Source organism: Haemaphysalis longicornis, unplaced genomic scaffold (genome assembly GCF_048455015.1).
Source record: "Haemaphysalis longicornis isolate Haplotype H1 unplaced genomic scaffold, Haemaphysalis longicornis Haplotype H1 scaffold_6, whole genome shotgun sequence".
NCBI classification, from domain to species: domain Eukaryota; kingdom Metazoa; phylum Arthropoda; class Arachnida; order Ixodida; family Ixodidae; genus Haemaphysalis; species Haemaphysalis longicornis.
Genome location: NW_027526407.1, coordinates 12,492,301 through 12,519,601, shown reverse-complemented (window position 1 = coordinate 12,519,601; position 27,301 = coordinate 12,492,301). Strand labels below are relative to the sequence as shown.

Below are 27,301 nucleotides of genomic sequence, written 5' to 3'. Positions count from 1 at the left end.
CCTTTGTGCGGCACAGCACAAGCACGCGGTTTTGGCTGACGGAGGAGAGCAATGAAAGGGCTACTGCATCAGTGTTCCCCAGGATGGAAGTACGTTCGTGTACTCTAAACTAATCTGCAGCCCTCCCAAGGTGCTTCTTGGAAGGGCGAAGCCCTAGAGTTTAAATTTTTAGAGAACTTCTTCGGTTATGTTGTTCATTTGCAGCCATGAATTAGCCCTCCTTTTTGGGGGTTGAGTGAATGCAGGGATTCTTCAAGGCGCTGCGCGCAGGTTACCAAACTTCTGCAATAATGAAATCAAGGCCGTTCAACGTTCTTGCCAAATAATATCGTACAACTCCTCTTGTCCACGAACGAGCTGTTACTGTTCATAACCGGAGCTCCATGCCGATATGTAGTGATTTATGTGTTGCTCACAAATTAAAATATTCGCTGTAACGGGTCGGTGGATAAGGCATCGGGTTAGTCTAATTTATGAGCGTCACTTATGTAGCGGTTTTCTATAAAAATAGATAAGGTACACGTGCGTGAGATCTTTTTCGGGATAACACGCCACAGGTTTCCTGCAATATGCACTTTTTCCTGTTCTACGTTCTAGCCGAATATTTTGGAGTTTGATTTCACGTTGGCATGTTCTGTGCTTGCACTTAAAATTTTCGAAAGGCTTGTCTTCATGGTATTTGCAAACTGCAGGCCCCATTATCCTACAAAAAAGGCGCCAAATAAGAAGATACCTATTTTAACTCGCACTACGTTTGTGCGCTAACGCGCAGGAGGTTTAATGTAACTCCTAACGTCGCATAGTATTCATGACATAAACAGTATACAGAATAATTATTTTGGTGGCGGGTTAACCGGCGAAGCTGTTTCCGTTTTATTGGGTTGCAGAAATTCAGGAAATAACCCACGGTTGACCGGAAGCCAGTCTTAAAGATTTCACGCAAGTGCTATGTATTGTCGGCCAACAATTTCCAGATGATTGGAGTTGGGCAGGAGGGGTTGCGGGTGTGACGCGTTCAGCACCACTATCCCCCTTTTCGCGCTTTCGCTGCTGCTGCTGTCCCGCAGCCTTTTCCCTCTCCACAGCTCTAACGAAGCGCGGAATGCCGACTTTACACCCTCTTCCCATCTTCCGCTACTGGCGCGCCGTGCCCACGGTCCCTCCCCGGTTTTCGGCACATGGACGCGCTCTGTTAGTGAAAAGTTTGGCTCAGTTCATGCTTACAGGGGCTAAAGGTAAACCCCTTCGCTTATATTGGTGCATTCAGACTAGCGCTTTCTTTCATGCAGACCCGAATCCTTGTTACCCACCGGCTTGCCGTGCTTCCTCAAGTGGACATGGTCCTTGTCCTCGGTGACGGGAAGATCTCCGACGTGGGCACCTACGACGAGTTGCTCACCCGTGGCGGGGCCTTCTCGGACTTCCTGGTCCAGTTCCTTCAGGAAGGCGAGGAGACCGAGGGCGTCTCCGACGAAGACATGCAACTTCTTGGCGAGATTGTGTCTCAAGTCGGGGCCACCACCGAACTCGCCCGGTAGGTGTCACCAGTGCGGGATTCTCTGTTGGTGTGGTAATTTCGTGACAAAGTGATGCACTGAGCTGCCCCAGTGTAACTGCACATGCGAATCTTTACACTGCTACAAGGCAAAACGAATTTGTACTGCTACACTGTTCCACAAAACGTTGATGCAGTCATTGTCAGTTGCAACAAATTAGTCGCGTATTGTTTTGGCTGCACCACAACTCAACCATTTTAGTTTTGCTGCAAACGGAATTGAAGAGTTTTCTATTAAAAGTACGGGATAAACAAATATTGTACAGTCAACCGAACACTAAATATTAAATGCCGGAGTGCATGCAACTGTTGCCACAGCCCAGAGCTTTTTGGTAGTTTGGGGAGAGTAAGAAGGGTCTTTGGGAAGCTTTTATTTGTGTTTGCGGGCTATCGTAACCTTTACACCCCCTTTGTTATGCTAGTAAGTTGGAGGCGCGTGGATTGGGTCACAGCTATCTCCCGTGGGATGAAAAGGGAAATCAGTTGCCGCTACAGTTATGTTTGCAGAGGTGTGCTGGATTAGACTTGCGCTTACTCCTGGGATGTTTCACCACACGCAATAATGGAATTCCCCAGTCTATTGCAGGGGTAAATGATCGCAGCCGTAGTTGCGTACTTTGTACCTGGACCCTATTTCTCGGTTATTTGCAGAATATGATCGCATCATCGCTTGTGTCACCCTCCTTCTCCAGCCGCCTTGATTCTCGATAGTTGCTACGGAGGTTCAAATTATTCCTTGTCCAGTGGGTATTACACTGGAAGTAGTGAACACCCCGGTGAAAGTTCTAGCACGCTTTCTCCGTTTAGCTTAACGGCCGGAAAGAGTGTTGACGACTATCACAATGCAGCGCTCAACTTTCAAAGCGAAGTCCTTGGATATGTTTCATGGCAGGCGTAAGGTACAGAAAACTTTTGAGGTACAGTGCCTCAAATAATCAAGGACGCTAGGAAAGAGGAATGGCAACGCCGGAGGAGGGTCTGAGGAGAGTTGCGAGAAAGTGCAGCAAAGCACAACCCCCAAAAAAGGGACAGCTTCTGAGGAGGTTGGGCCGTTACCGTACGGCCAATATGAGTCGCGTTTAGAGGTGATGTTTCCGGTAGGGGGAATTGGAGGCTACTGGCGATGGTGAGAACAGAACGATCTAGTAAGGGTGCTTTCCAGAGGGCTGATCTACTAGTGGCGTGCACCGCCTCAAAGGAGGTTCAACTGAACCTTCCCGTCTCATACGTATACAGTTCTGAGCATCCCGTGTATTTTTTGCGTTGTTGGTGGGAATAATGGCGGCAGTAGTCCCACAGTAATTTCCATGTGTTTAAGTCAGATTTGCTGTTATAAACTAGAGCTTCCTCAAAAAGCAATATGTTTGTCACAATGTCAACATGCATGGCGTGTTCCGGATCGACCACCTCGTTGCGGGTGCGCCGCCAGGAAACGAAGCCGTGGGACCCCTGCTCGAACGTCTTTAATGGCGATGACTGACTTATGTACAATGATAATGATAGTAGTGCACGTTCCGTTCGAGCGCACGGTCTCTTCTTCTTCGTCGCCTGCTAGTCTCCAACATGGCGTGCTTCATGTGTGCTCCCGGACTGGACATTCCTTATTTTTTGTAATACTAGTAAAAATTACCTTTCTTGAATGCTACCCGTTAGTGAACGTTTGTCACTCACCACTCCTAGCACAGGAGTAGATACATTCGTCATTAAAACTGGTGAGAACCGGAAAACAAACAGAGCATTTTCCATTACAGGATTAGGTAAAATCTCGAGGTAGTGTTTAATATACGTAGCTGATGCAGCTATGGAGTGCGCCATAGCCAAACTGTTCAACATAGGAACCACTAATTAGACGTTGAATGATGTTTCGAAATACTCGGTGTATTAAAAGCTGTCTTACCGATTTTCGTGGTATAAAGATCGGCTTGACGATGTACAAAAGATGTTCACTTTTACAATAAAAACATCGGCATAAATAAATGTCCCTGAGACCTGCGACATTTTTTGTCGAGAACTACTTTTCCTGACTAGTGTTATGCCTTCCGAACTGCTTCCCTTGCAGGCAGTACTCTAGGCTAAGTGCCAACGAAAGCGACTCTACCTCGGACACCGAACGTCTTGCAAGACGACGTCTTACGTCTTCTGCGCGGAGCGGTGGGGATAAGTCTGTTGCGGCCAAAGAAAAACCGGAAAAGGCGGCAGTGGCGAAACCGGCCATGGCAGCTGGATCAAAACTGATCGAAGAGGAAAGTGCGCAAGTTGGCTCGGTAAGACTTTACTGCAAGCATTTTCTGTGTAATCAGTCTGCGCAGGGACAAGGTGTTTTACTATTTTAACTGCCTGCGAACGGAGTCATAACGAAAAAATACTTGTTGGTTCACTTGTAAAGGATGCTTTGTCCTGAGAACAAGTATACCCGATTATTCAAACTAAAAAAAAAACATGCGAAGCAGTCGCGACTCCCTAGACACTTTCCGGTGACTTGCCTATGACGTCTCACAACACGTTGTGGAGTCGGCGGGCGTCGCCCTGATCCATTGCCAAGAAACCGGACTGGGCGATTGTTGTGGAGCCTCTAGTTCGGTTTCATTCTATCCCTTCAATGGTAACGTGCAGTCAACACATTCATAAAACGTCTTTAGCGCTAGCACATATTACGTCACCTCTGCTCACTGTACAGCCTCCCAAATTTTTAATAATATAGCGGGAGCGACGACCGACCGGCATGTCAGCACCTTATCGCGGTGTTCAGCAGCGAAATAGGCGAGAGTACGCGCACGCGCATAGGGCTAATTTGTTGTATGAGTGTCGCCTGCTACGCTGTTCCCCTGAGGTTGGTACACCCCCTGCCACTGCATCTGAATGACTTTGTGCCCCACGCTGCTTAGCTATCTTTGGCGGTAGCGAAACAGCCTTTCAAGATAAGAAAACCGGGGGGTGTTGCCTTGAGAACAGCGGAGCAGACGACGCTCCCACAACAGATAGTTCTATGCGCGTGCGCGTACCCTCGCCTATTTTGTCGTTGAACGCCGTGGTAAGGCGCTGACATGCCGATCGGTCGTCGCTCCGGCTATATTAAAAATTTGGGAGGCTGTACGTTATTGTTGCACGAAATTGGAAAAAAATTCAATTGTTTTGCTTTTAGGTAAAAAACGACTTTCGTGGTTGGACTGGAGCTGAGTGTTACCAAAGGCTAGTTATTTGAGACTGAACAGGGTTGTAGGTTGTATTCATGCCCCCTTCAAGCAGACCCCGTGCTCATTACATCACAACAGCTTGGTAGCAAAATAGTTACAGGCGTCGCGTGCACATTCTAAGGCCTAAAATAAACTGGCTTTGATGCTGACTGGTGAGATCAATGCATTAACGAAAAGCGATATCTTCACAAAGTTGGTGCACTAGCTTGGGTGATAAAAGGCTATGAATGGCGGATGGGTTGTTTCGAAAGAAACCGGTTTGCAGCCAATTCAAGTCGTATACAATATTCAGTAAAATACAATACACGACAGCGCGCTTGACCTGTCTTGTTATCCCTATATACCGGTCATTTGCTTTCAGCGTTTTTTTTTTTCACTAAGAATCAATTAGCTCGCGTCAGAGCTTCGCCAAGTCTTGTGTCACTGCGTTGCTCTTCCACAATTTTTGTCTCCCCTCCCCCAATACTCATTATTACGATTTATACAGAAAACGTCATGGAGGTCGCCGTGTGCAACAGCGGATCTTTAGTTACATATATGCTTCAGAAATTTTGCTTTTCTTGACCCCACCCTCCTTTCCCTTGCACGCAGGTGAAATGGTGGGTGTACTTTGCGTACATCAAGGCCATGGGAAAGTGGCTCACCATCGTAACCGTCCTGTCGTACGTCTGCTCCCACGCTTTCAACATCATGGGCAGCTACTGGCTCAGCCTGTGGAGCAACGACTCGCTCGACCCTGTCCTCGCCACAGACCCTGTGCAGCGCAACTTCCGGCTCGGCATGTACGCAATGTATGGTATCGTCGAGAGTGAGTACACCTTGCTTCCCTGACAGCCCTCGTGAACTTTGTCACTGGTTCAATTCCGTTCCACGACGACCGCTTTTGTGCGGGAGAACAAATCGCCTGTGTGGGCTAGGTTTCCGCATGTGTCGTGGATTCCTAGGGGGCTATCTGCGACCAGAGTGCATGCGTAACCGTGGCATTCGGCTCGCGTTTGCCTTGTAGCATCTGGATTCAAAATACAAAGGTCATTCATTGAGCCACAAGGCACGTGGGAACGTAATATCTCTGCAGATATTACGTTCCCACGGTTTTCCCGCAACAGCTCACCAACGGGACACAGATCTATAAAACTAGACTTTGAAACCACGAGGCGGTCAATAAGTACACATTATTGCCCACATCTGTCAACTGGTATTTGGGAATGGAAATCAAATCCTTCGCGGGTTCGGACAGTACGCGGTGTACGATGTCATCATTGGGTCTTTCGAAGGAAGGTAAGTCGAATTTTTGACTAATTTCGTTACAGCCCTCTTCATCTTGGTTGCCAGCATTTCTCTTAACCTGGCGGCGCTGAGGGGTAGCAAGATTCTGCACGCTGGCATGCTGCATCGTGTCCTGCGCTCACCAATGTCCTTCTTCGACACCACTCCAATGGGAAGAATTCTAAACCGGTACGATCATCTTTCTATAAATTCTTGCGAACATTCCTCCGAACATTTGCAATGGCATATCTACAATGTTTTCATGCTTACATAATTACAATACTGCCAGTGATCAATTACGTGTGATTACACAAGCTGAAAGAGGTTGTGTAGTTAAGTGCGCAATGTGAGCAAATTGTTTTGCTTCTTAAGCTCAGTTACTCACAAAACACAATTTCTGAGGCACCTTGTTGAGGTGACGGTAAACAATTCGGGCATTACTGAGGTTTGAGAACGTGCTATTGGGCGTTTAAAACAATTTCACGATTATTTTTGCAGGTTCTCGAAGGACATCGACACGGCTGACGTGACACTCCGGTTTAATCTGCGCATGCTTATGATGCAATTCTTCAGAACTATCGTGTCCTTCATCCTGATCTCCATGGAAAACCCGATCTTTCTGGCAGCGGTCATCCCACTGCTCATCATTTACTACTTCGTTCAGGTATTCGGCGTTCCATGCCCACGTTTGCTTTTTTTATCTCTTCGGCAAACAATTAATTCTATACCAATTATTAGCAGGAATTACCCTTAAAGAATGTTACACTTTGGAAAATAAAATAATGTAATTTCTCATATGGTTATCTCATCTAAGATCAAACGCATGCTAAATCAATGGTATAATCTGATACTGGGACTTTAACTCTCTCTTGAGGTCGTTACGTAAGCGCTACTGGTAAGGTGGGCTAACGTGGTGGTACAGAAACATTAGGGTGCTGGTGCAACTTTTATTTCGCCTTGCAAAACATTTGTACGTTTCATCAGTTCTTCATTTATTCCGGCAATGATATGGTATAAATTTTAGCAGAGAAGTCTTTTGCTTAACCTTCATGTTGCATGAGGGCCTCAACTGCTTTACCTCAAACTAAAGAATTTATGCCCACAAGCTCTACAAACATGGAGTTGCTATAAAAGTTTCTTCGGCCTATGCTGGCTTCAACATCAGCAGCTGCCGTGGATGGACGGGGCTACTAAACGAGCTTGCATGTAGGATTCTCGATGGTGGCAGCTGATTTGCTTCAGGATGCAGAAACCTTTTTCCAGTACGAATGATATCCAGCACGAAGACGAATCATATAACGTTTCAGGATGGCACAATGTGCCGATAGTTCCTCCGCGATTACCTTCGTGCGTTTTTACGTCCTTCTAAAAAAAGCGTGTAATTCAAATTGTTACATTAAACGCCCGTTAATCACAAGAACCGTGAAAATTTGTTCGCATTATCAGAGATTCGTCTAAGCGGACATAGTTGCATTCAGAGAGCAGAAGTGTTCTTTGTCTTAATCATAAGATGTGTCCGAAATGTGTTCGTGTTAATGCTTGCATTTACTTACTGCCAGAACGGCAAACGAATGACCGCTCTGATTAGTAAATCATTACGCCTGATTTTGTTTAAGCCCGCCCTCGACGCGGATAGGCCTTAAGTAACAGGTTACAAAATATTTTTCGATTCTTGCTATTACTTCAACCCCATCAAGGGGGTTTTAAAGCTGATATACTAAAAATGTTCATGTCATGACACGCCAATGTGATGTTTATGCGTGTTTTGGTTATCGTTGCTTTCCAGAAATTCTACATAGCCACGTCGCGGCAGCTGAAACGCCTCGAGTCCATCTCTCGTTCCCCCATCTACGTGCACTTCTCGGAGACGGTGTCGGGCAGCAGTTCCATCCGGGCGTACGGTGCTGGCGAGCGATTTGTGGCTCGTTCCAATGAACTGACCGATGTTAACCACAGCAGCTTCTTCCCCAGCCTGGCAGCCAGTCGGTGAGTCAGTTCAGTCTGATTTCCTAGAACAAAACAGAAAAGCGGTACTTAAAACTCTTACTCTTAAATACTTATGTAACCCTAAAGATGTTTGCATTAATAGGAACACTACACCTACCGCAAAATAAAAGAATCCTTAAGGTTATTGAGTTATGTTCCTCGGTACGGAGGCAGCGTCGTGTATTTGCTACCTGTGGCCACGGCACCTAAAGTAAATTATATTTCCAATGTCACATACGAGGCCTCACTTGCGTTTCAAGACCTGGGCCTTCCCACAGACAGACAGATAGAATATCTTTATTTGCACACAGCCGGTGCGATTAGGCCGGCGACTTTTTAATTGCAGAGCATTTCTTTAACTCACGATGTCAGCCGTTCTTGGCGTCCGTAGTTGTCCGCATCGCTCGCAGGTGCGCCCTGTCGGCGCGATCGTGGCGTGATAAAGGCGGTTGTCGGCGAGGCTGGAACGCGCTCATCGCCGGGCTATCTCGTCAGCCCCGATTCTCCTCGCCTACTCTCCGCTCGCATCGCGCGCTCTCTCCGCGGTCGGTTCGCGCCCAACAGGTGGGGGCGCGCGCGTCGCGGGATCAACATCTGTGGCGTGATCGTGACTTCAGCATCGCGCGCGCGTGGCGCAATCGTGGCGTGATAAAGGCGGCTGTCGGCGAGGCTGGAACGCACTCATCGCCGCGCTCTCTCGTCAGCAGTTGCCACAAGTGCAACAACATTAACGTAACGCAAACTACTTAACGTCGTGCTCCCCCGGAAATGCTCTGCATTTGATCACGCCCCTCGCGAGGGGGATGTTTCTTCCATCAGGAAAACGGCTACCGCTGGCGGGGATCGAACCCGCGTCCTCGGGCACAGCATTTCTTCCACCCGTCGTCTTGTCCTCATTCACTCAGTTAGGACGGTGACGCTGCTGAGTCCAGAAACGGCCGCCAAAGGACTGCGCCCTAAAATAACAGCTTCAAAATTTTTTTTGTTGTCCGTCGGCCAGCAGGGCTTCTTTTGGGCGGGATCTGGTGTTGTCGGACAAGCGGGTCAGGTTTTCCTGTACTTCGGGGATCGGGGCATGCAGGGTGGCCTACAAGCGCCCCTCACTGGTAATGAAAATGAGGATCGGAGCCTGAATAATGGGATGCTATTACGGGCCAATATTATTTGGGCTGGCGATGCGGGAGGGGCAGAACAACACGGACATTCGCCTCTGCAGATATTCCGAAATATAACGGACGTGATGGCAGAGGTGGGAAAGAAGCGGGTCTGAAGCTGGCCAGATGACCGCTGGGGGTCGGGTTAGAAATTGGTTAGGAGGTGAAAAAGTGGTAGGCTCCAAACGGTAACGGGAGAGGATGTCCGCGTATGTGTGCAGACTGTCACGTAGTGAATATATCATTGTAATTTGCGACGCATTCGAGCCCCCGGAAGATCACAGCGCGAGAAGCTTCATGTGCCAATGGGTTTCCAGGTAGCGCGATATGGTCGGGAGCGCACACGGGAGTTAAAGCGGCATCGGATGATCTGTACCAGCAAAAGGACCAAGTAGCCGGATAAACTGTTCCGTTGAGTAATTCCGAATGGGTGATTTAAAGTCACTGGTGACAGTTGTTTTAAGGTGGAGACTTTGGGTGATAGCCAACACAATGGCTATCTTTTTTCCCGCCGTTGGGAATATAGTAAAATATCATAGTTTGACGCTTATTTTTCTTTAAATAACTGTCAAAATTGAGATAGACCACCACAAATACCGAGACAAAAACAACTAACTGGGACAAGCGCCATTGTTTAGTTTTCTTCACTCTTGCATTTTTCGCGCTCTACCTATACGTTATCAATTTTTATGCACACTATTTTGTTTTAAGAACAATTTTGCTCAGCAGAGCATTCTCCGGCAGTACTGTAGTCAACTTGCTAACCGTACTAAACTGGTTTTGTCAGTTCTGAAATAAGATATTGCCTTCGTTATTATATCGCGTCTTGGCGCTTGGGTGGCCAATGCTCCACCGAAAATTAGAGCCTATCATCTGTTGGAGTAGTTTACAACCTGTCAATCCCGGTCACAGGGCGAAAGTACGACATGCGAGCTACAAATAGTGTCGCTAGGCAGCGCCTCTCGTCTAGACTTCACGAGGCTAGGCACGGCGGCTGCTATTTTTGCACGTGAAGAGCTTGGAAGCTGCGTCTGTTGGAGAGAGGACGGCAGTATGAGATGTCAACGTAAAGTGTATATAGCCCGGTTCCAGCTATTGTGGCTTTTCCTCCTCGTGCTTCAGCGACGGATCGGATCTTAAGCTTTATCGTGCCGCAATAGTTTGAATGTGCGAATCACATAGACCGACATCAATGCTCAGCATTGCGTTCGTCCAGCTAGAATTAATGAAATCGATGCCTTGCGAAGCGTGCATACTTTGACTGCAAAGTGAAGGAAAAACTAACCTAAACGGCAATAGAAAATAAGAACTAACCAGCGCCGCTATCAAACCCTGGTGCTAACGCCCCCTTTCACAAAAGCGCATTGGCTTTAAACTTTCTGTACCGTGCTATTACGGTATGAGCGGTGCAAACTCGTTAATAGGCAAGAACCGAATTGGAAGTGCAAATGAAACTTCCGACAATGTTGTGGTGCAGCGAGAGAGATTAGTTTCGCAATCCGCATATTGCGAACATATTTAATGCCAAGTTAAGCTTGGGTAAAAAGTATGCTGGGAAAATCATTTCATCAATGCCAAGATCTGTAGTATTCAGTATTGAGGCGCTTGCTGAGGCTGAAGGCTTACGCTCGTTGTGCCAGATGTACTGTGCATATGAAATTACAGTTTGGCATTTTCATTTGAGACAAGGGCCCCCGAAACGTCGTTTCGTGTATCTGTGACCGGGGAGCTTTGAGTAAGTGTGGCTAAAGAGCCAATAATGGCTTCGGAGGAAATAAGTTTCATCAGGAATCAAGCCTGGCTGAATTTATGCGAACGCGTAATCGGCAACAAAAGCAGAAACACAGGCGAACGACCTCAAGGAATCAATATAGCAAGTGGTCGTATGCTATCGCACACAATCGTCTGTGGTTTTAGCACGTCTCATCTAAAATATGCGTACCAATGTGAAAATGGTTTAACCCTAAACTGGCCATAGACTAGTTTAAATGCAACTATTACAATTTAGTGTGCAGAAGGTGCGATCATTGCGGATCATGCGTGATCCTAAATTTATTTATTTAGGTACCCTAAAGGCCCCAAAGGGTATTACGTAGGGGGGTATCAGAAAAGCAAAACTTGAACGGATAATATACATAAGATCAGTATACAATTAAAAACATCGAAGAGTTACCTATACAAGGTAAACGATACAATTTTTACAATAGGAAGTTGCCATCGGCCATAACAATGGACACCGTGTGTTTTAACAGGGGCAAGGGAACACTTGGGCCTTTAACACTTGTTTTCATAATTTACAAAGTCATAACACAGACTAAGCAATAAAGGAACATGTAACACTGGGCTTGAAATTGACAACTTCCATCTATTGCGTAAGGTACTCATTTTCTAGATATAAAAGCGCTGTTGGAAAAGATGGTAAGTTTGTTGAAGACTATGCGCTCGGGCAACGCGTTTCACGCTGTAATGCTCAGGACAAGAGGGGAATTCTGATGTTGATTTGTTCTTGCAAAAAATGGTTCGATTTTATGGGAGTGGTTTAGTATGGAGGAAACGTAACTGCATGCAGTACGAAGGTGGAGCCGGGAAAAATACTAGTTTTTACCCTTATTATTTTGACTTGTGTAGTGAAGTGCAAAAGGTTGTCGAGCGACACACTGATGAACAAGGATGAAAGCGAGAGGTAAATTAATTTTTTCAGATGGCTGTCCATTCGGCTGGAGTTCCTCGGGTACAGCATTGTGTTCATAGCGGCGTTGCTGGCAGTGCTCACCCGGGAAACCCTCTCACCCGGTCTTGCCGGTCTGTCCGTCAGCTACGCACTTACGGTAAGTGTGCAACCTTACTGTGTTCCCGCTTCAATGAATCGAAGCCACGTGGGCTAAGATTTGTGCTATACCTACCCCTACAAATTTTGGTTACAGGCTAAAAGATGGCTAGAATCTACAAAGATCGTTGATTGCGGATGACACTGTTTTGTTTTATGACCTAAATATTCATGTTTCTATAATGCACATGGTAAGAGTGGGTCAAAGGCGCTGGAACACAGGTAGACAGGTTTCAGTACTCAGGAAAAACATGACTTTATACAAGAAATCAACTCATCTTCTCATTTCGTTTTGCTGCTGTGTGCGGGTGCGTCCGACAGTTTTATCACATCTCGCTTTTCAGTGCGAGGGATTCAAACACGCACTGCGGGTTAGCAAGTGGCAGTCATAATGGCTGGAGCATGACTAAAGATGTATTTGCTTGGTTTTAAATGCACGTTTCAGGTCATTATGAAGTCCTGGAGGCGACAATAGCTACTTTGTCTGCACGTATAAGATCAGTCTGATTGCCTAACGTGCCTAACCGAACCAAAACTGCTTGACCCGAAATTCTATATGGGGGTTAATTGCTTTTATGGTGGTGGGTAGTCCAAAGCAGAATTTTGAGAAAATGGGCTAAGCTTTGTTTTCAAAAGCTTGTAGTGATCTCGCAGTCTAGTTTTATTGTATTTCATATTGATATAGTCATGCTTATTAAAACATTGAAATGTCTATAAAGCTGTGTGAAGATTTTCCCTAACCTAACCTTATGGGGGAGCCTATATCTGGAATTAAATTGCATGTTTTAACGGGTATTCTATACTGGGCACGTTTCTATATTAAATTTATGGTTGATGACAAACGCTTCACAGTGAAGTGCACAAACACGACTTTCAGGGTATTGCCCGAAGAAGCCTTTAATAAGGTTTATTGCGATCACGCCGCTAATGTTGTAACAAAGACAATTATGTGATGTTAACGCCTAGGCTTAAGTGGTGGACATAGAAGTTTACTATTTATGGTGTACAATATGTTATGGCGTAAGAGTGAAACAAAAAAACTCTGGTTGTTATTTGTTAAGGTAAATTCCTAAAGAGGTATTCACTAAAGCCTCGACTTTTAAAAAAACTGACTCATTGTATAGTCCCATAAATTGAACAGTTCGGGAGACATCTCGATGAAATCTTGGCACCACCTTAGTAACGACACTCATATCAGTTCTATGCTTCAATTTCTCCGAATGACAATGTGGCCAGCTTCATAAGGGACCATCGTGAGCCAGGTGTACACGACACCCTTAGTTATCACCGCTATGCCCCTAAGCAAGCTTCAACTTTTACTTTGTTGGAAGAGGCCTAACGTGTGCACCTTCGTTAACATTGTCCAGGTGACGTCCACCCTGAACATGCTTGTTCGGGCTACTTCGGACACGGAAACGAACCTTGTCGCCGTCGAGAGATGCTTCGAGTACACGCGGACGCCGCAAGAGGTAAGCGTGTTTTGAGGTATGGCTTTGTGGGTGCTCGCAAATAAGCACCGGAATGCCATGAAAGCTGTCACGTTACCCATTTTAAACAGGTTAATATAATGTAAAATAAGCACAGAACTGACATCGCCGAAAAGCCTAAGTTCTGTGCAAACACTAGTGATGGTAACAGCGAATGTTTATTTTCACAGTCGAATGAACTCCCAAACTAAGTATAATTGTAGGCCTGGTAATTGTAAGCGCACTCCCTGGTTACCATTATTGCTGTAGATTTCCCTGTGTATTCCAAGTAAAGAAAATACCGTACACTCCTCACGGCTATCGTATAAACTTCCGCAATTAATTTTCTAACATGTCGTGATTCTGGTATCTGGGCACAATTCCGAAGAGTCCTACTACACCCGGAGCTTGTAAACGAAAAAAATCTATATGAAATAAACCTTGTCGCAGCCCAATCGATGCACCTTGCTGATTTCGGGGGTTTCGTTACAGCTTCCATCCGCAAGAATTCGTGGAATTTTGTTAACGTGATTGGACAATGACTACACCTTGTCTTAAAGCCGGATTCAGAAATGCTTTTTGAAGTAAACCGCAGCAAACCTTTCTATTTAACGAACAAGAAATATGTAGGGAAAGCAAGTGTTGACGCTAGATGGTAATTTGATAGTTTTTACTGTAGCTTGTAAAGCTTCCTGTAACTTAGAAGGAATAGGGTAGCGCCCTCAAAATGTTGTTTTTGCTTACTTTTAGAATAGTTTTGCAGAGCGAAATCTCTGCTTCTCTAGTTTTCACCCCGTCAGGCATCAGACCCTATAGTCATATTGTTATGCAATCTCGTCAGCATGTTGCCTATGAAAGTAGCAGTCATCGAGTTCAAGAGAATTTTTAAGATTGTTTTTGGTCAATAAATAGATGGATCTAGCATTTTTACAATGGTGCGCGGACACATGAATACGTTAAATACCACTTGTGTCACTTCATTTTTGGTATATGTTAATGGTTAAGTTCATTCTTGGAGCACAAATTAGTTCTTTACCCTCCATTCAGTACGGAATCATTACGTTGTCACTGGCTTCCTGGCTCTTTTTGAATGCGCATGATTTACGGTCGTTTCTGAGATTACCTACTAAGGAATTTCAGCTTTTGCCTTCCTATTTTTTGATGTAGTGTGGCAGTCCCTCCAGCATTATTCGCTAACGTTTTTTTTTTTGGAATGCAACAAAAAATGTTTCTACATAACTTGTTCGACAGGCACCATGGGAGCGTCCCGATTACAAGCCAGGCGATATGTGGCCGACAAACGGTCGCGTTGTGTTTGACAACTACTCGACCCGGTACCGTGATGACCTCGAACTCGTCCTCAAGGGAATCAGCTGCGACCTCAGTCCTGGTGAAAAGGTAAAAAAAAATTTCGCTGAGCACTTCCATCAGCCAGTTGTTGATAATGCCATGATATGCAAGCGCAGTCCGATTGTGCTACAAGCCAGTGAATGGAGGTCATTGTACACTAAAATATTTATCATAAATTTGCGTTTCAACACCTCGTAACACCCTTCTATTAAACTTTTACGTCAATGATATTACTACAATTAGCCAAGCTCCGCAGTACGTCATATAAGCAGATGATACAAGACTTTTATTTTCCAGCTCTGATTGCCAAACCTTTGGATCTGATATAAACAACACTGTTAGAGTTGCATTGTTGAAGCATGGTGAATTTCTTGAAACTAACACTAAAAAAAAAAAAACGTTCTTTTTTCCCCTAGGCAGTCAAGCGTATCCCTAAATGCAAATTACTGTTTGCAATGAAACCGTAGTAAATTCTCTAGACGCACTTGGTGTACTATTCAACACAAATGGGCCTTGTAATGATTATCTAAACGATGTAATTACGCGCATGTCGAAAATTGTTGGAATACTAGCTAAGTTTAAGTATTTTTTGCCACCTGCTGTTAAACTGCGTATCTATAACTCGTTGTTTTTGTCTCAACTAAATTACTGCGTTCCTTTGCGGGGAAACACAACCAAAACAAACCTAAACCGAGTGCACGTGTTGCAAAAAAGCAATACGACATACAGCTGGCGTAGAGCATAATGCACAAAGAAGAAACCTATTCAACAAACTCAATTCGGTTTCAGTTCCCAACCTTTCACTTCAACCTAGCAAAAACATACAAATCTCACGTCATGACATTTTCATATCAATTGCGAACCTAACAGAGCAAAAGCATGAAAATACCCAACACGTTCACGAGAGATATGAACCGTACCATTTTCGCGTACCACCTTTGGAAACCAAATGATTCGACACTTTGCCTTCCTTGTTAAACCACTTTGTCGCCAATGACATTACTCCTCAGCATCTAAACAGTGTTGCATTTAAAAAATTCTTTGCTACAGCAGAATGATATCTGGAAAATTGTGCCTAATGATGCCACAAAAACATTTTTTTTCTTAAAAGATGTACTTTGTGATGCCCGTTGCTGTCTGTAAACGGGGCTCGGGCTTTGTCAAGTGAATTTCACTTTTTTCCGAGCCCCTCGTTTGTCGGAGATATGTTATCTTTTGGTGAGGCATGCTGTAAAAAATCGTCCTTACAGGTTCTCACCAATAAGAATAAGGTAGAACATTACTACCAGATTTAACAGCAGTGCTGCCTTCTATTCTGCGATAGATTGGCATCGTGGGTCGTACAGGCGCTGGGAAGTCGTCACTTACTTTGTCCCTGTTCCGGCTTATCGAAGCAGCGGGTGGAGCCATTACTATTGATGGTGTCGACATCTCCAACCTGGGTCTCTACGATCTGCGCTCCAAGCTCACCATCATTCCTCAGGCAAGTTGAGTCGTGCCCTATAGTAAGTGTAAATATCTCTATTGCGATATCACAAAGTTGCATCCTTGGGCTTAAGTCCGTCGTGCTACATGCTTCGAAGTGGGTTTGGGTTTGGAGGCCTTGTGTGCAGACATCGTGGAAAAAGATGAACGGCCGATAGATAAGACCTTTAATGAAAAACGCAGAGGGAGACTGAAGTAAATTGGGCAAACACCGGTTTGCAGTGGCATTCCGGAGTTTCCTTAATGTAATCCCTTTTTGCAGTTTTGGAAAGCTGAAAGCCTTATTTTGTTTGTGGGAGGGAACGTACGGCGCACCCTTAGTAACTACTTCACGACTTGCTGTAGTGAGGTCAAACTCGTTTCCCGTACTCTTTGGTGCTACTTCGGTCCTCCATATTTTTCCTTTGTTTTACGGTAATTAATTTTTGTTAGTTAAAACCACGTTATACCGTTTAGGCACCCTTGAAATCGCCTATATTCTGCGATGTCGGTTTGCGAGGGCCAGCATCGCCTGGTAACCGGAGGGGAGAATCAAACGAGAAAAAATTCCCCCGCATTTCCCCGAGGGGGAGAATGTGAAAGTACGAATGCACGGTTGTCGGCCCGCTTGCGGCGCTTGCGCTCGGCCCCCGCAGCCCACCGCCTCGCCGCCTTCTCTTCCATCTCTTCCATCGGGTTTGTAGTATCACGTGTACACCACGCAGTTATCAAGCCGCTATAACGCCGCTGAGTCGCCAACGCACGCCGCTGACGACGTAGTTTGAATGCGTTAGAGATATAAGGCGCGTTACTGACAATATCAGCGTCGCGTCCGTGGCTTATTCGGTAGAGCGTCGGGCTGCGGCCCGCAAAGTCCTCGGATCGAAACCTGGCGCCGGATTCTGTTTCTTCTTTAAATATAGAGGAGCACTGCGGACGCCGACGCCGCCGACGCCGGCGGTGGATGGTTTGGGGTCGCTTATAAAGTGCATTCGCACTTAAAACATCACTGTTTCTAAGGCGTATTTTTCCTATTTGGCTTCGGAGGTCGTTCTTTACTTCGTGGTTATGTTCAAAACATCGTTGTCGAAGCAGATGCTGTCGTGTCGTCAGCATACAGAGTAGTTAGCGTTGTTGAGGCGAGTGGGGGTCATATTAGGAACAGCAAGAGTCCTAAGATTTAACCTTGAGAAATGCCCTGGTTTACGATTAGGGCGTCGGATATGGCACTGCCTAATTTCACAAACTAGCTTTGGTTGCTTAGGCAATTTTGTTAGTAAAAAACCCGGGCCAGACGCCAAGAGACTCAAGGTTTTGAAGGAAGATAAAATGATTATGGTATCTGATGCTTTTGTATGATAAATGAATACGGCTCCCGTGAAAAAGCGTTTATCTAAACTATACTTTATATAATCTGTAAGCTCAATAAGTGCAAGTTCTGTTAAATAATTGGGTCTGAAGCCAAAGTGTCGTGATGGTAAGACAATTTTGTAAGGCGGTTAATTAATCTTGATACACCCAGTTTTCCAATTAGTTTGCTAAAAATGGCAATATTGTTATGGGGCGGCAGTTAGATAAATATTTCGGTCTCCCTTTTTGGGCGTCCGTACTGTTACCTCTCTTCGGACTATTGGGAAAGACTTCGATTTTAAATATTGTGACCGTTCTTGCGCATATATTCAACAAAATATCGCCAGCCAATGCCTTAACTTCAGCAGGGCCGAGGTTATCAGGCCCGCCCCACTGTTTTTTTATAGCAATAAGTTTCATATACTTGTTCGTATGACGTAGGATGTCAAAGAATGTGAACATTGGCAGCCGAAAAGTTGTGGAGAAAATGAGTTGAAGGAATTTGCTATATCAGTGTTGTTATAGTACACTGCGATTCCATCAGTGACATTAGGTGTAGCCTCAACGGAATCGTGGTTGAGAAATTCTTTAATAAGTCACCAATTCTTTTAGTTATTGCAGTTTTGAATAACTTGAGCTTGATGTGTTTTCTTTTAGCTGCCCTAAAACAGTTACTACGCCTTTAATCCTTCAACTGAGAGGTTCCCAACGATTTGGCCGTACCATTCAACATCCAAGGATTTCCTCGAGCACGGAACCATTTCCTTTGAGTTGATGCGGTACAAATTTCGATGTGTTCATATTTTTCACAGCTGAATTTGCTGAAGGCTCTGCTAGCGGACTTGTCCACCAATGTTTTCCTAGCCTGTTTCCCTAATGTCCTGAAGGAATGAACGGTCATTGAATGGACTTTTATAGATGAGTTTTGGCAGATTGGTTTAATGATTCGAGTAGCAGAAAATTGGGGTAAGCATCAGTAACGGCGAATGCTGAGATTTCAGCTGTCTGACGTGGTGATGTAAAAAATAATAATCAGACAGCGTGCTACATTCCTGTGGAATACGTGTGGGAGAGATTAACAAAGGTTCAGATCAATTATTTAGTACGTTTGTAACTTTTTCCAGACACGAGCTGTTAGTGTCCAATGAGTTTATGTTGCCTCCAACAGTTATTTTATTTTTCAGGGCCAGTCATACCCTTATAAAAATTTTCGCGGGACTCTGAATATGTAGATTACAGAGAGCTATAGGTTAATCGAATTTTCGTTTCGGAAAGTGAACTCGTCAAGCTCAATACAGACCAATTCACACTTGTAGGTTGCAGTCTGGATGTAATATGGACGGGTGTATGTTGTGTTGTAAACAAAATAGTCGATCCACCACAGCGACTGTCGATATGGTTAGCAATCTCTGATGTATGGTCGGCATCGGCAAAAATAAAGTCGGCAAAAATGAAGTCGGCATCGGTTGGCGTTCCAAGTCTGAAAGATGCACTAGCTAAAAATTGTGACTGGTTAGGGTCACAAAGATCAGGAAAGCATCGTAATGATTCTGTAAACTGGGAATATTTGGATGAACAAGTGTTTTTTAGTTCACAGCGTGGTTCTGAAGACTAGAAAACTTGTCAAGGGTATGATCGGCCATAGCTCCGTTGGCGTCATGCTCTGAGGGCTACGTGATTCGCTCAGGTCATGGGAGCCGGAGAAACAAGCCACGCGACTGTGTTTTGACTACCGCGCCAGGATCCAGTAGTTTTTCACCCGAACAAACTGCTTTTCTTCCTTCAGTTCCAGATCTTGGGCGAATATGCGCATGTTTTTAGGCGGCAAGTGATCATTTGTGAATACGGGTTTGTGTTGCTCCAATCGCATGCCGATCGACTCGGTTGTCAAGCGAGCTTTCTTTGCCTTAGAAGCGAATCCCGTTCTTTTTCATGCGAACAGAACATAGAAATAAAGTTCGATCCCTTGCTTGCGGGAACACGCTGAACATCGTGCAAGTCATTGCTTGTGACGGGGCAGTTCACTTAATTTTCGAGATTTCGGGAAGATCTTCACCCTTAGTGACCAGCAAACCTTTATTTCCAGGTTGTTAGCCCTAAAGCATCGCTCTAGGGTTGCTGATCTTTACGCTAAATGTTGATTTTTTTGGCCCAAGCTCTTATTTTCTTCACGAGTGCTTCTTTCTTTTGTTGGACTGATATAGCGCACAGAAGAGGGTGATACTGGATTTAATTTATATGTTAAGTTTTTATTTTTTTGCCAAGCTCCGCGTTATTGTCATAATAGCTTGAAAAAAAGGAGCGAGGGAAGCGGGGACCGGAACACAAGTGCGCAAAAAAATTGGACAGTAGCATTATGGAAGTAGTTAATGCTGTAACAGTTAAAAGGAAAAAAAGGCGCTAGAAATTGCTATGAACATGTGACTAACGTGTACGCAACGCAGGCGTAAATTAGTTGCCCAGTCTTTCGCTGCAACTACCGCTGCCCATACTTAAACAATTCAGCAGGGTTCCGTCTTTATATATTGCTTAAGGCGAGGATGGCGAGTTTTGGTGACGGTTTATGACGTGATGGGTCAGCTGGGTAATTTTGCCGTCCTAAGCTGTTGACGTGTGGGTATCCGGATCTGTGCTGCTCTTACAACATCCATAAAACATTCCTACAACGTTCATACAAAATATATTTTATCGCATAAAACGTGCAAGTTACCGAAAAAAATCACGGTGCGCTTTTATTTAGCAAAGACTTGTCAGTAAATGCCGAAACCGCAGCCTCAATGCAACGGTGTTCGCAGGACCCAGTGCTGTTCAGCGGCACCCTTCGTTCCAACCTGGACCCCTTCGACAAGCTGAGCGACGAGGAACTGTGGCGTGCTCTGGAGCATTCCCACCTCAAGGAGTTTGTGACCGGCCTCGAGAAGGGACTGCAGCACAACATCACCGAGGGAGGAGACAACCTCAGGTATGTAAGTAAGAGTGCCGTAGGGGCGTGTATTCAGTGCAGCGAGAACGTGCACTGAAAATGGAAGCACGTGCAGCTTTACCAAAGCAACACGTGTCACGATTTGGCCCACATTCGTGAACGTGGGAGGGTTGCGGTACCCTCCAGCCGAGTGACGACCTGGAGCGTGCTGGCGGTGACGGTGACTGACCGCGAGCTGCTGTGCTCGGCGGTGTTTATTCGCCAGCCACACAAAATGTTGCCCACCGTACCTGGTGGGGCCACTGAACTTAGCGGCCAACGAAGATTAGGGTCAGGGGGGCGCCACACACTTGTCTGTAACACATGTGAAACCGTCTCATTCGCAGTGTTAACAGCTGTTCTAAAGATAGAGGTCACAGAAGCGGTCATGAAAGCAGAGCTAACGGAGTTTTCCTCCCGTCCACGTATTCTAGAGGTATGGCTATTAATGTGTAGCCATCTATATATAATTCTGCACAAACACTAGTGACCCTCTGGTGATTAAAAACACTGAATTATTTAATGATTGAAGCTGCTTCATCCCGTGGGCTGGTTGGAAAAGTGGAGTATGTTACAAACACTTGGTACAGGTGAGCTCAGGCTATTGACCGCACAGAATTGCTTCTGAACTCTATGACTTTCAAGATTTTATTAATGCCGGCTTTTTTCTTCACTACGAAGGAGGAACAGTTTTCTGGGCCAGGAAGAATTCTATAATGTACGGTTCAGTTTGACTTCGCGTATGTACGCATACAAAACGTGATGACCTAGATAGTCGTATGGAAGAATTTACCTCGTATCAAGCTTGAGAAAGGAACAAAATTATACTCCTCCGTTCGTTCTTGACGGTTGGTAGTGCAAGGTTAAGGAGCGTGACGCCAACTGTACAGAACAGAAGACAATTTTGAAATGCTGGCTAAGTATTTTTAGGGACTTCCGGTGGTTCAATTTTCGCAGACTCTAGGGAACATTTAGACCATATTGTAGCAGCAATTAATGAAATACTAACGGTGGTTCTACGTGATTCCACAGTGTGGGTCAGCGGCAGTTGGTGTGCCTTGCGCGAGCCCTGCTGCGAAAGTCCCGCATCCTGATCTTGGACGAGGCCACTGCCGCCGTGGACATGGAGACGGACGACCTCATCCAGGCTACCATCCGCCGGGAGTTCACCGACTGCACCATCATCACCATCGCGCACAGGCTGAACACCGTCCTCGACTACGACAGGTGAGGAGACCAGTTTCCAAGGAGTGCTGCTTAGGATTGTGTACGGTGACTTACAGTTGTAGTTTAGAGCGCTCGCGCACACAAAAACTAAGTTACTTTCAAAGTAGGTAGTACTAGATTGGTGTAATATATTACCTACTGAGATATTGAGATATTAAAAGGAGGTGCCCACCTCGTTGCTAATTAATGAAAACAATTTGGACGTCATTTTTGTCCCAGAAAAGGCAGACTTGCTCTTTCCACCGCACATAGGACAACGCGCTCAGAAAGAAGCTGTTTAATATTCCTTCACATATTGACTGATTCCAGTGTAAGTAACGTAGTTGCTGTAGAGCTAGCCGTCCGTGTTTTGTGCCCGTGATTATATTTTGTATGCGCCACTGTGAGATGGACAAGTGATTGGTTACCCCCGGGTATCTTCACACCCCCACTAAAGTACGCTGTAAGAGGCTGATTCGGCAATCATAATTAGCGTCTTTGAGAAAACAAATTTGTGCAATTTTTGTACACTTTGAAAGATTTAAGCGTCTTGGGTGTACGCTACAGGCGTTTTCTTTTGCCGTGCACGGATGCGGCACATCGGATGTGTGAGCTTTATGCGCGTCTTTCTAAGGGCTTGTTTCAAAACCTCTGCTTGAAACAACTGCTACTGCACTAGTAACTTTGGGGAAATATTATTTTGGTATTATTGGTAGGGCAGGTCGCTATTACCGTTTTCACCAAACCAGCGTGTACTTCGATTCGGGGCCGATGTTGCCCATATAAGTAGATAAATAGTGAGAGTGAGTACAGTCGTCAAATGTAGGGACAACAGAACGAGCACCATCATGCACACAGAGCGGAGCTTTCGATAAAGCCAAGGGTAGCTACAGTACCCGGGGGACGATCAGCGTCCTGAGCGCCGATTAAAACAAACGGCTGAAGGTGACAGTGAATATCAGCGGCTGCTCTGTGCGTAAGCTGGCACATGTTCCTTTGTTGTTGCTGGCGGCTGTACGTTGCGCTCTTAAACTGGACAAGGAATTCCGGTATTTCATATACCGTTTTTGGCATTGCCAAGCATTTTACTCTTAAACACAGGAGTGCCGAAATACAATATAATTTGTTTTCCAATGCAAGAATTTAGGTTCAACGAGAAGACTTGTTCGGACTAGTCAAATATGTGCGTCTATGTTCAATTTAAAACACCTGTCTGACAAATGGCACCTATTTTAAGACAGTCTAGGCCTGTGTCAGGCTGATTAACAACCTGACGGTATGTAACAGGCAGCTACTCCAGTCAAAAACTGAGCAAGGTGAATTTAACTATCTTAGGTTATTTGCCCAAAATGTACACAAAAGCTGGTTTTAACTATGATTCCTACGCGCTAAACGAAATTCGAGTGATCTTCATGCACGGCGACAAAGAACGGTGATGCAGCATTTTCTCGCGGGTTTTCTCAACGTATAAAAACTGAAGAGTTGTGGGCGTTAACGATTTTGTCAGCTCCGGCTCAGTATCGCAACCGATTCCGTAAAAAAAAGCGTACAGTTTTTACTCCTGGACAAATAGTTCAGGAAGATGCGAGTAAGTACGAGAGAGCTTGCATGAGAGGCATTACATATTAGGCAGGGCAGCAGGAATGCAAAAGGTTAGCACACATAGGAGGAAGTGTGTTAGTGTTTTGATTCGAGCAAATGAACGCAAATAAACGAGCGCTGACTACCAGCATCATTTAAAGTTAGCTGTTCCTCGTGATGCAAATTGTCTGCTATAAAAACGTAAGGGATACCAATTCTATGTAGTGTTTGTATGCACAATGGCTGGATATATATATATACATATACCATATGTATGTGCAGTCTCTCCAAAAATTTTCAAGGTCACACAGATTGTTACTTAGGCTTGGAAATTTTCCAAAGACCTGCTATTGATCCATTCAAAATTTCTCAAATTCGCTTGGTCGCGGGGACATATTAGCTTGCCGGCTTTCTGGTGTAGAATATTTTGTTGGAACTCAATAGTCGGTGTTCTACACTACATTATTGAAGTTAAAGCACTCATCAGCCCAACCTTTAAAATTTTGAGACTGTACCCTAAACGGTCGCTGCTCACTTCTGTCCTCACATTTGATAACGCACAAACCAGGACGAGTTAGAGGGCCAGCTGCTCAAGAGTACTGTATTCGTACAGTTCATCGCGCTTCGCATGCTGCATAGCTGGCAGCCCTGTGATTCCATATTGTGCTTGAAGTGAAATCGTAACGCTGAAAACTTCTCTTTGCAGAATCATGGTCCTAGACCGTGGCCACATCGTGGAGTGTGACCAACCACGCGAACTTCTTAAGCAAGAGACGTCTGTCTTCTACCAGCTTGCCAAGGACGCCAACCTAATCTAACTCTAATGCTCGTTCGGTTTTGTATACGCTGCCCGAGGCTTTCGTTTTAGGAATTTTATATTCACGCGACCTTAGTCGCCGCTGTTGCTACTTGGTTGTTTTAAATGCCTGAAAAAGGCTTGGTTTCGTTACATGTTACCAGTTTTTAATAGCGGTGAGGATGCGAGTTTGGGCAATCGGGAAAAAGTTGTACTTGCTTCGAACAATAAAGATGCTCACGTCTAATCAACCCTGATGATTCCTGCGTCATTTCTTCAAGACTTCAGAGGCTGGCCAGCGCGACTTACGTTTGAAAGGAAGGATTGGTACTTAAATTACACGTGTTCTTGTTGTCTCCGGAATATAAAATTGGCGCATTTGTAACACTCATTTGAGTAGAAAATGCGCGGCACTAGGCTCGGAAATGAAAGGGGGTCGCGCGAACGCTATGTAGGGTGGGATAAGTAGTTTAGCGGCGTGACAATGTCGGGTATGATTTGAGATAGTTGCCCGCAAAATATTTTAAGAGCCGTTTCTTTTGAACAGGCTGTGACGCCCAAATACAAGTTTAATTTATAAGATTGCTTTGCCTACTAACTATACAAATTATATGGCAAACTTCAAAGAAATAATGGTGATACTAGGGAAAACAGTTCAAGAAGTTGCGACTCGCAAGGCGTTTTCTTGCTTGCTCTTGATACCGTGACAATCTTAAAGCGATGCGGCTGCCTACTAAAGCCACTAGGAAGAAACTGCTGTTATAGTGGGGTCTTTAGTTTTGCAAGAATGTTCACATGCCATTAGCACACTGTTACAGGGGTTCCTACTACTGCCCCACTGCAGACGTCGTCTACTGTTAAGTTTGGATTTTTTGTAATACTTGCGTTTATGTGGTTAAACATCTTTCGTGGCTTGAGGGGAGCTGAAAAATTGAAGGTTTTATTTTATCTTCACATCGCGTTTAAGCAAACCGTACGGGAATGAAAAGCAAGTGTCTGCTTAAAATTTCTTCATACAGATAAAATTGGGGCGCATTTTTTCCGTTTACATAGGGCGGCGCTGTATACACGTTTATTAAACTTTTTACAATCAGACATTGTCAAGGTGCTGAGGCAAAATGCCACTGCAATAGTAGCCTGACTAGACCCCTAGCACTTGACAGCGACAGGAACAGAGGCAGCTATACGTGCCTAAATAAATACAAATATACACACACACTTTTAGCGTAATAAACAAATTATACATACTACAAAGACGTAACTGATGTTCACTACCAGTACGCACGGACGGCATTACCAATCATGGACATTTATTTGTGGATAAAGGTAGAAATGGAGTATCCAGGCACAGGCTCACGCCTCGTAGCAGCACGCTGTAAGGAAGTCCATTCTTTGACTCAGAGACTTGGCCACGATTGGCATGTGTGCATCATCTTCACAGCCTAAAACAAAACGGGAGAAAAACACTGGACAAGCGCTGAACTGTTTCTGCGCTTTACTGTGTTTCTCCTATCTTTGTCCCGCTTTGTTTTGTTCTGTGAAGATGAACGTGTACCAACTAGCCTAGTTTTCTACGCTACTTCAAGACATGCGTACAGCACGCAAATTCGAAGCTGATTTTTTGCGCGGATGACAAAGTAACGGCACTTAGGACTCAACTGTATATGGCTGTAGAAAATGTGTATTTTCTACTTTTATCGTCTTGTCCTTCTAGACATTGCCCAGAATTCTGCATAGAGCTTCAACGTGTTTCTAGCGGTGATAAATGCTTTCATCATCCCTATGCGCTCGCCAGCTCAAGAGAAGTCGTCATTTTGAAAATTTTCATTGCTAATTCGAAGGGGAATGTGTAGTTGCGGTATGCCCATAGCCTCAAGAGATAGTTCCGTGGTGATATTTCCATGATATCAAAGTTGCAAAACGACATATTGAAAATCTTACCCGGACAGCGTTTTCCCGTTCTTTTCAGCATTTGGTATGCGCTTTTCTTTCATAATCAGGTAAGCGAACCAAGGCAAGCTCAGTTTCTTGCCACGATTGATTATAGGTTACGAGATACCTTTTTGTAATATTTAGAAGGTTGCGCTAGAGGCTGTAAGTGAACTTCTGACAGCCAGAACTGTCTGGTCTGTACAAAGGTGCATCAAGTGCGCCCGAAAGGTGTGTTTTTTTCTGTTAGGCAGTGTACGACATTCCTTTTTTTCATCCCTTGTGACTCCAGCAAATACGCGTGGTCATTGAGAGGCGCTTCGTGCCACCAAATATTCAACAGGCATTGTTACAATTGTGGTTTCTAATGATGCCCCATTGAAAGGGGCAATATTGGCCTCTTCCGAAAATTACCTGGCACAGTAACTGTTGGCGTTGTCAGGATAAGAACACTGCACATGTGTGTGAAAGCCTACGTAATTGTGTAGTAAAGTAAAATAAGCTTTCAGCCAAACATACAGCACATCAGACGCTTTTTCATTGCGCACGCATTCGGTGTTCCGTTGCCTCCTGTTTATTCCCACCTGAAGCCATAAGTCATGATTTGTAGTCGAAGGAACTTTGGTGGTTCTCTAAATGCCATCCTCGTGCTGCTGTTTGAGCTGTAGAAGCAGTCAACCGGCTTACCGCCCCGATGTTCACGATGAAGGTTGCTAGCTAACATGCAAGCCGGGAGTTATATGCTTCCTAATACTTGCGTTATTTGAGGAAATTGGTTTATGTAACTGTACTCCGTAGACCTAAAGAAATCCTTGCAGTCTCTTGAACTTTCACCGCATGAAAGCGACCTCTGTTGATATTGACGTTTCTGCTTATCAGCATACTCCAACAATTTTTACTGGATGAAAGGGTCGACAGCTATTTGCAGTCTTTCTGCTAAGCATAAATTCTTTGTCTCCTAGTTTTCTAACCACCTTGACACCTTATAACAATGCAAAACTTCCGTGCAGAAGCACGATGCTTGAAATTTGACCTTTCTCACCCCCCTACCACGACGCAAAACCTACGACCAAGGCCCTAAAGATTATGAATTCAAGTGTGTAGATGACTGGCATGGGTAATAAAGTGCACTTAACAACTTCGTTGGCCAGTTTGCAATTAGGTCTATAGCCTTATACATCTCATCGAACGTGAAAGTCACCGCTGTCCTCAACC

At 44.9% G+C, this 27,301-nt stretch overlaps 1 protein-coding gene across 1 annotated transcript in view; it reads left to right on the top strand.

The window, feature by feature from the left end:
• Positions 1 to 24,408, top strand: part of LOC144142250 (multidrug resistance-associated protein 1-like) — a 57,308-nt gene extending 32,900 nt beyond the window's left edge. Inside the window, exons 17-29 of the mRNA XM_077673612.1 lie at positions 1,290 to 1,534; positions 3,615 to 3,819; positions 5,341 to 5,557; positions 6,060 to 6,204; positions 6,514 to 6,679; positions 7,802 to 8,001; positions 11,857 to 11,983; positions 13,350 to 13,451; positions 14,700 to 14,846; positions 16,123 to 16,281; positions 20,408 to 20,574; positions 21,607 to 21,801; positions 24,068 to 24,408. Of these exons, the coding sequence (XP_077529738.1) occupies positions 1,290 to 1,534; positions 3,615 to 3,819; positions 5,341 to 5,557; positions 6,060 to 6,204; positions 6,514 to 6,679; positions 7,802 to 8,001; positions 11,857 to 11,983; positions 13,350 to 13,451; positions 14,700 to 14,846; positions 16,123 to 16,281; positions 20,408 to 20,574; positions 21,607 to 21,801; positions 24,068 to 24,179 (2,187 nt within the window). The 3' untranslated portion in view covers positions 24,180 to 24,408. The remainder of the gene's footprint in view (positions 1 to 1,289; positions 1,535 to 3,614; positions 3,820 to 5,340; positions 5,558 to 6,059; positions 6,205 to 6,513; positions 6,680 to 7,801; positions 8,002 to 11,856; positions 11,984 to 13,349; positions 13,452 to 14,699; positions 14,847 to 16,122; positions 16,282 to 20,407; positions 20,575 to 21,606; positions 21,802 to 24,067) is intronic.
• The last annotated feature ends 2,893 nt before the right edge of the window (positions 24,409 to 27,301 follow it).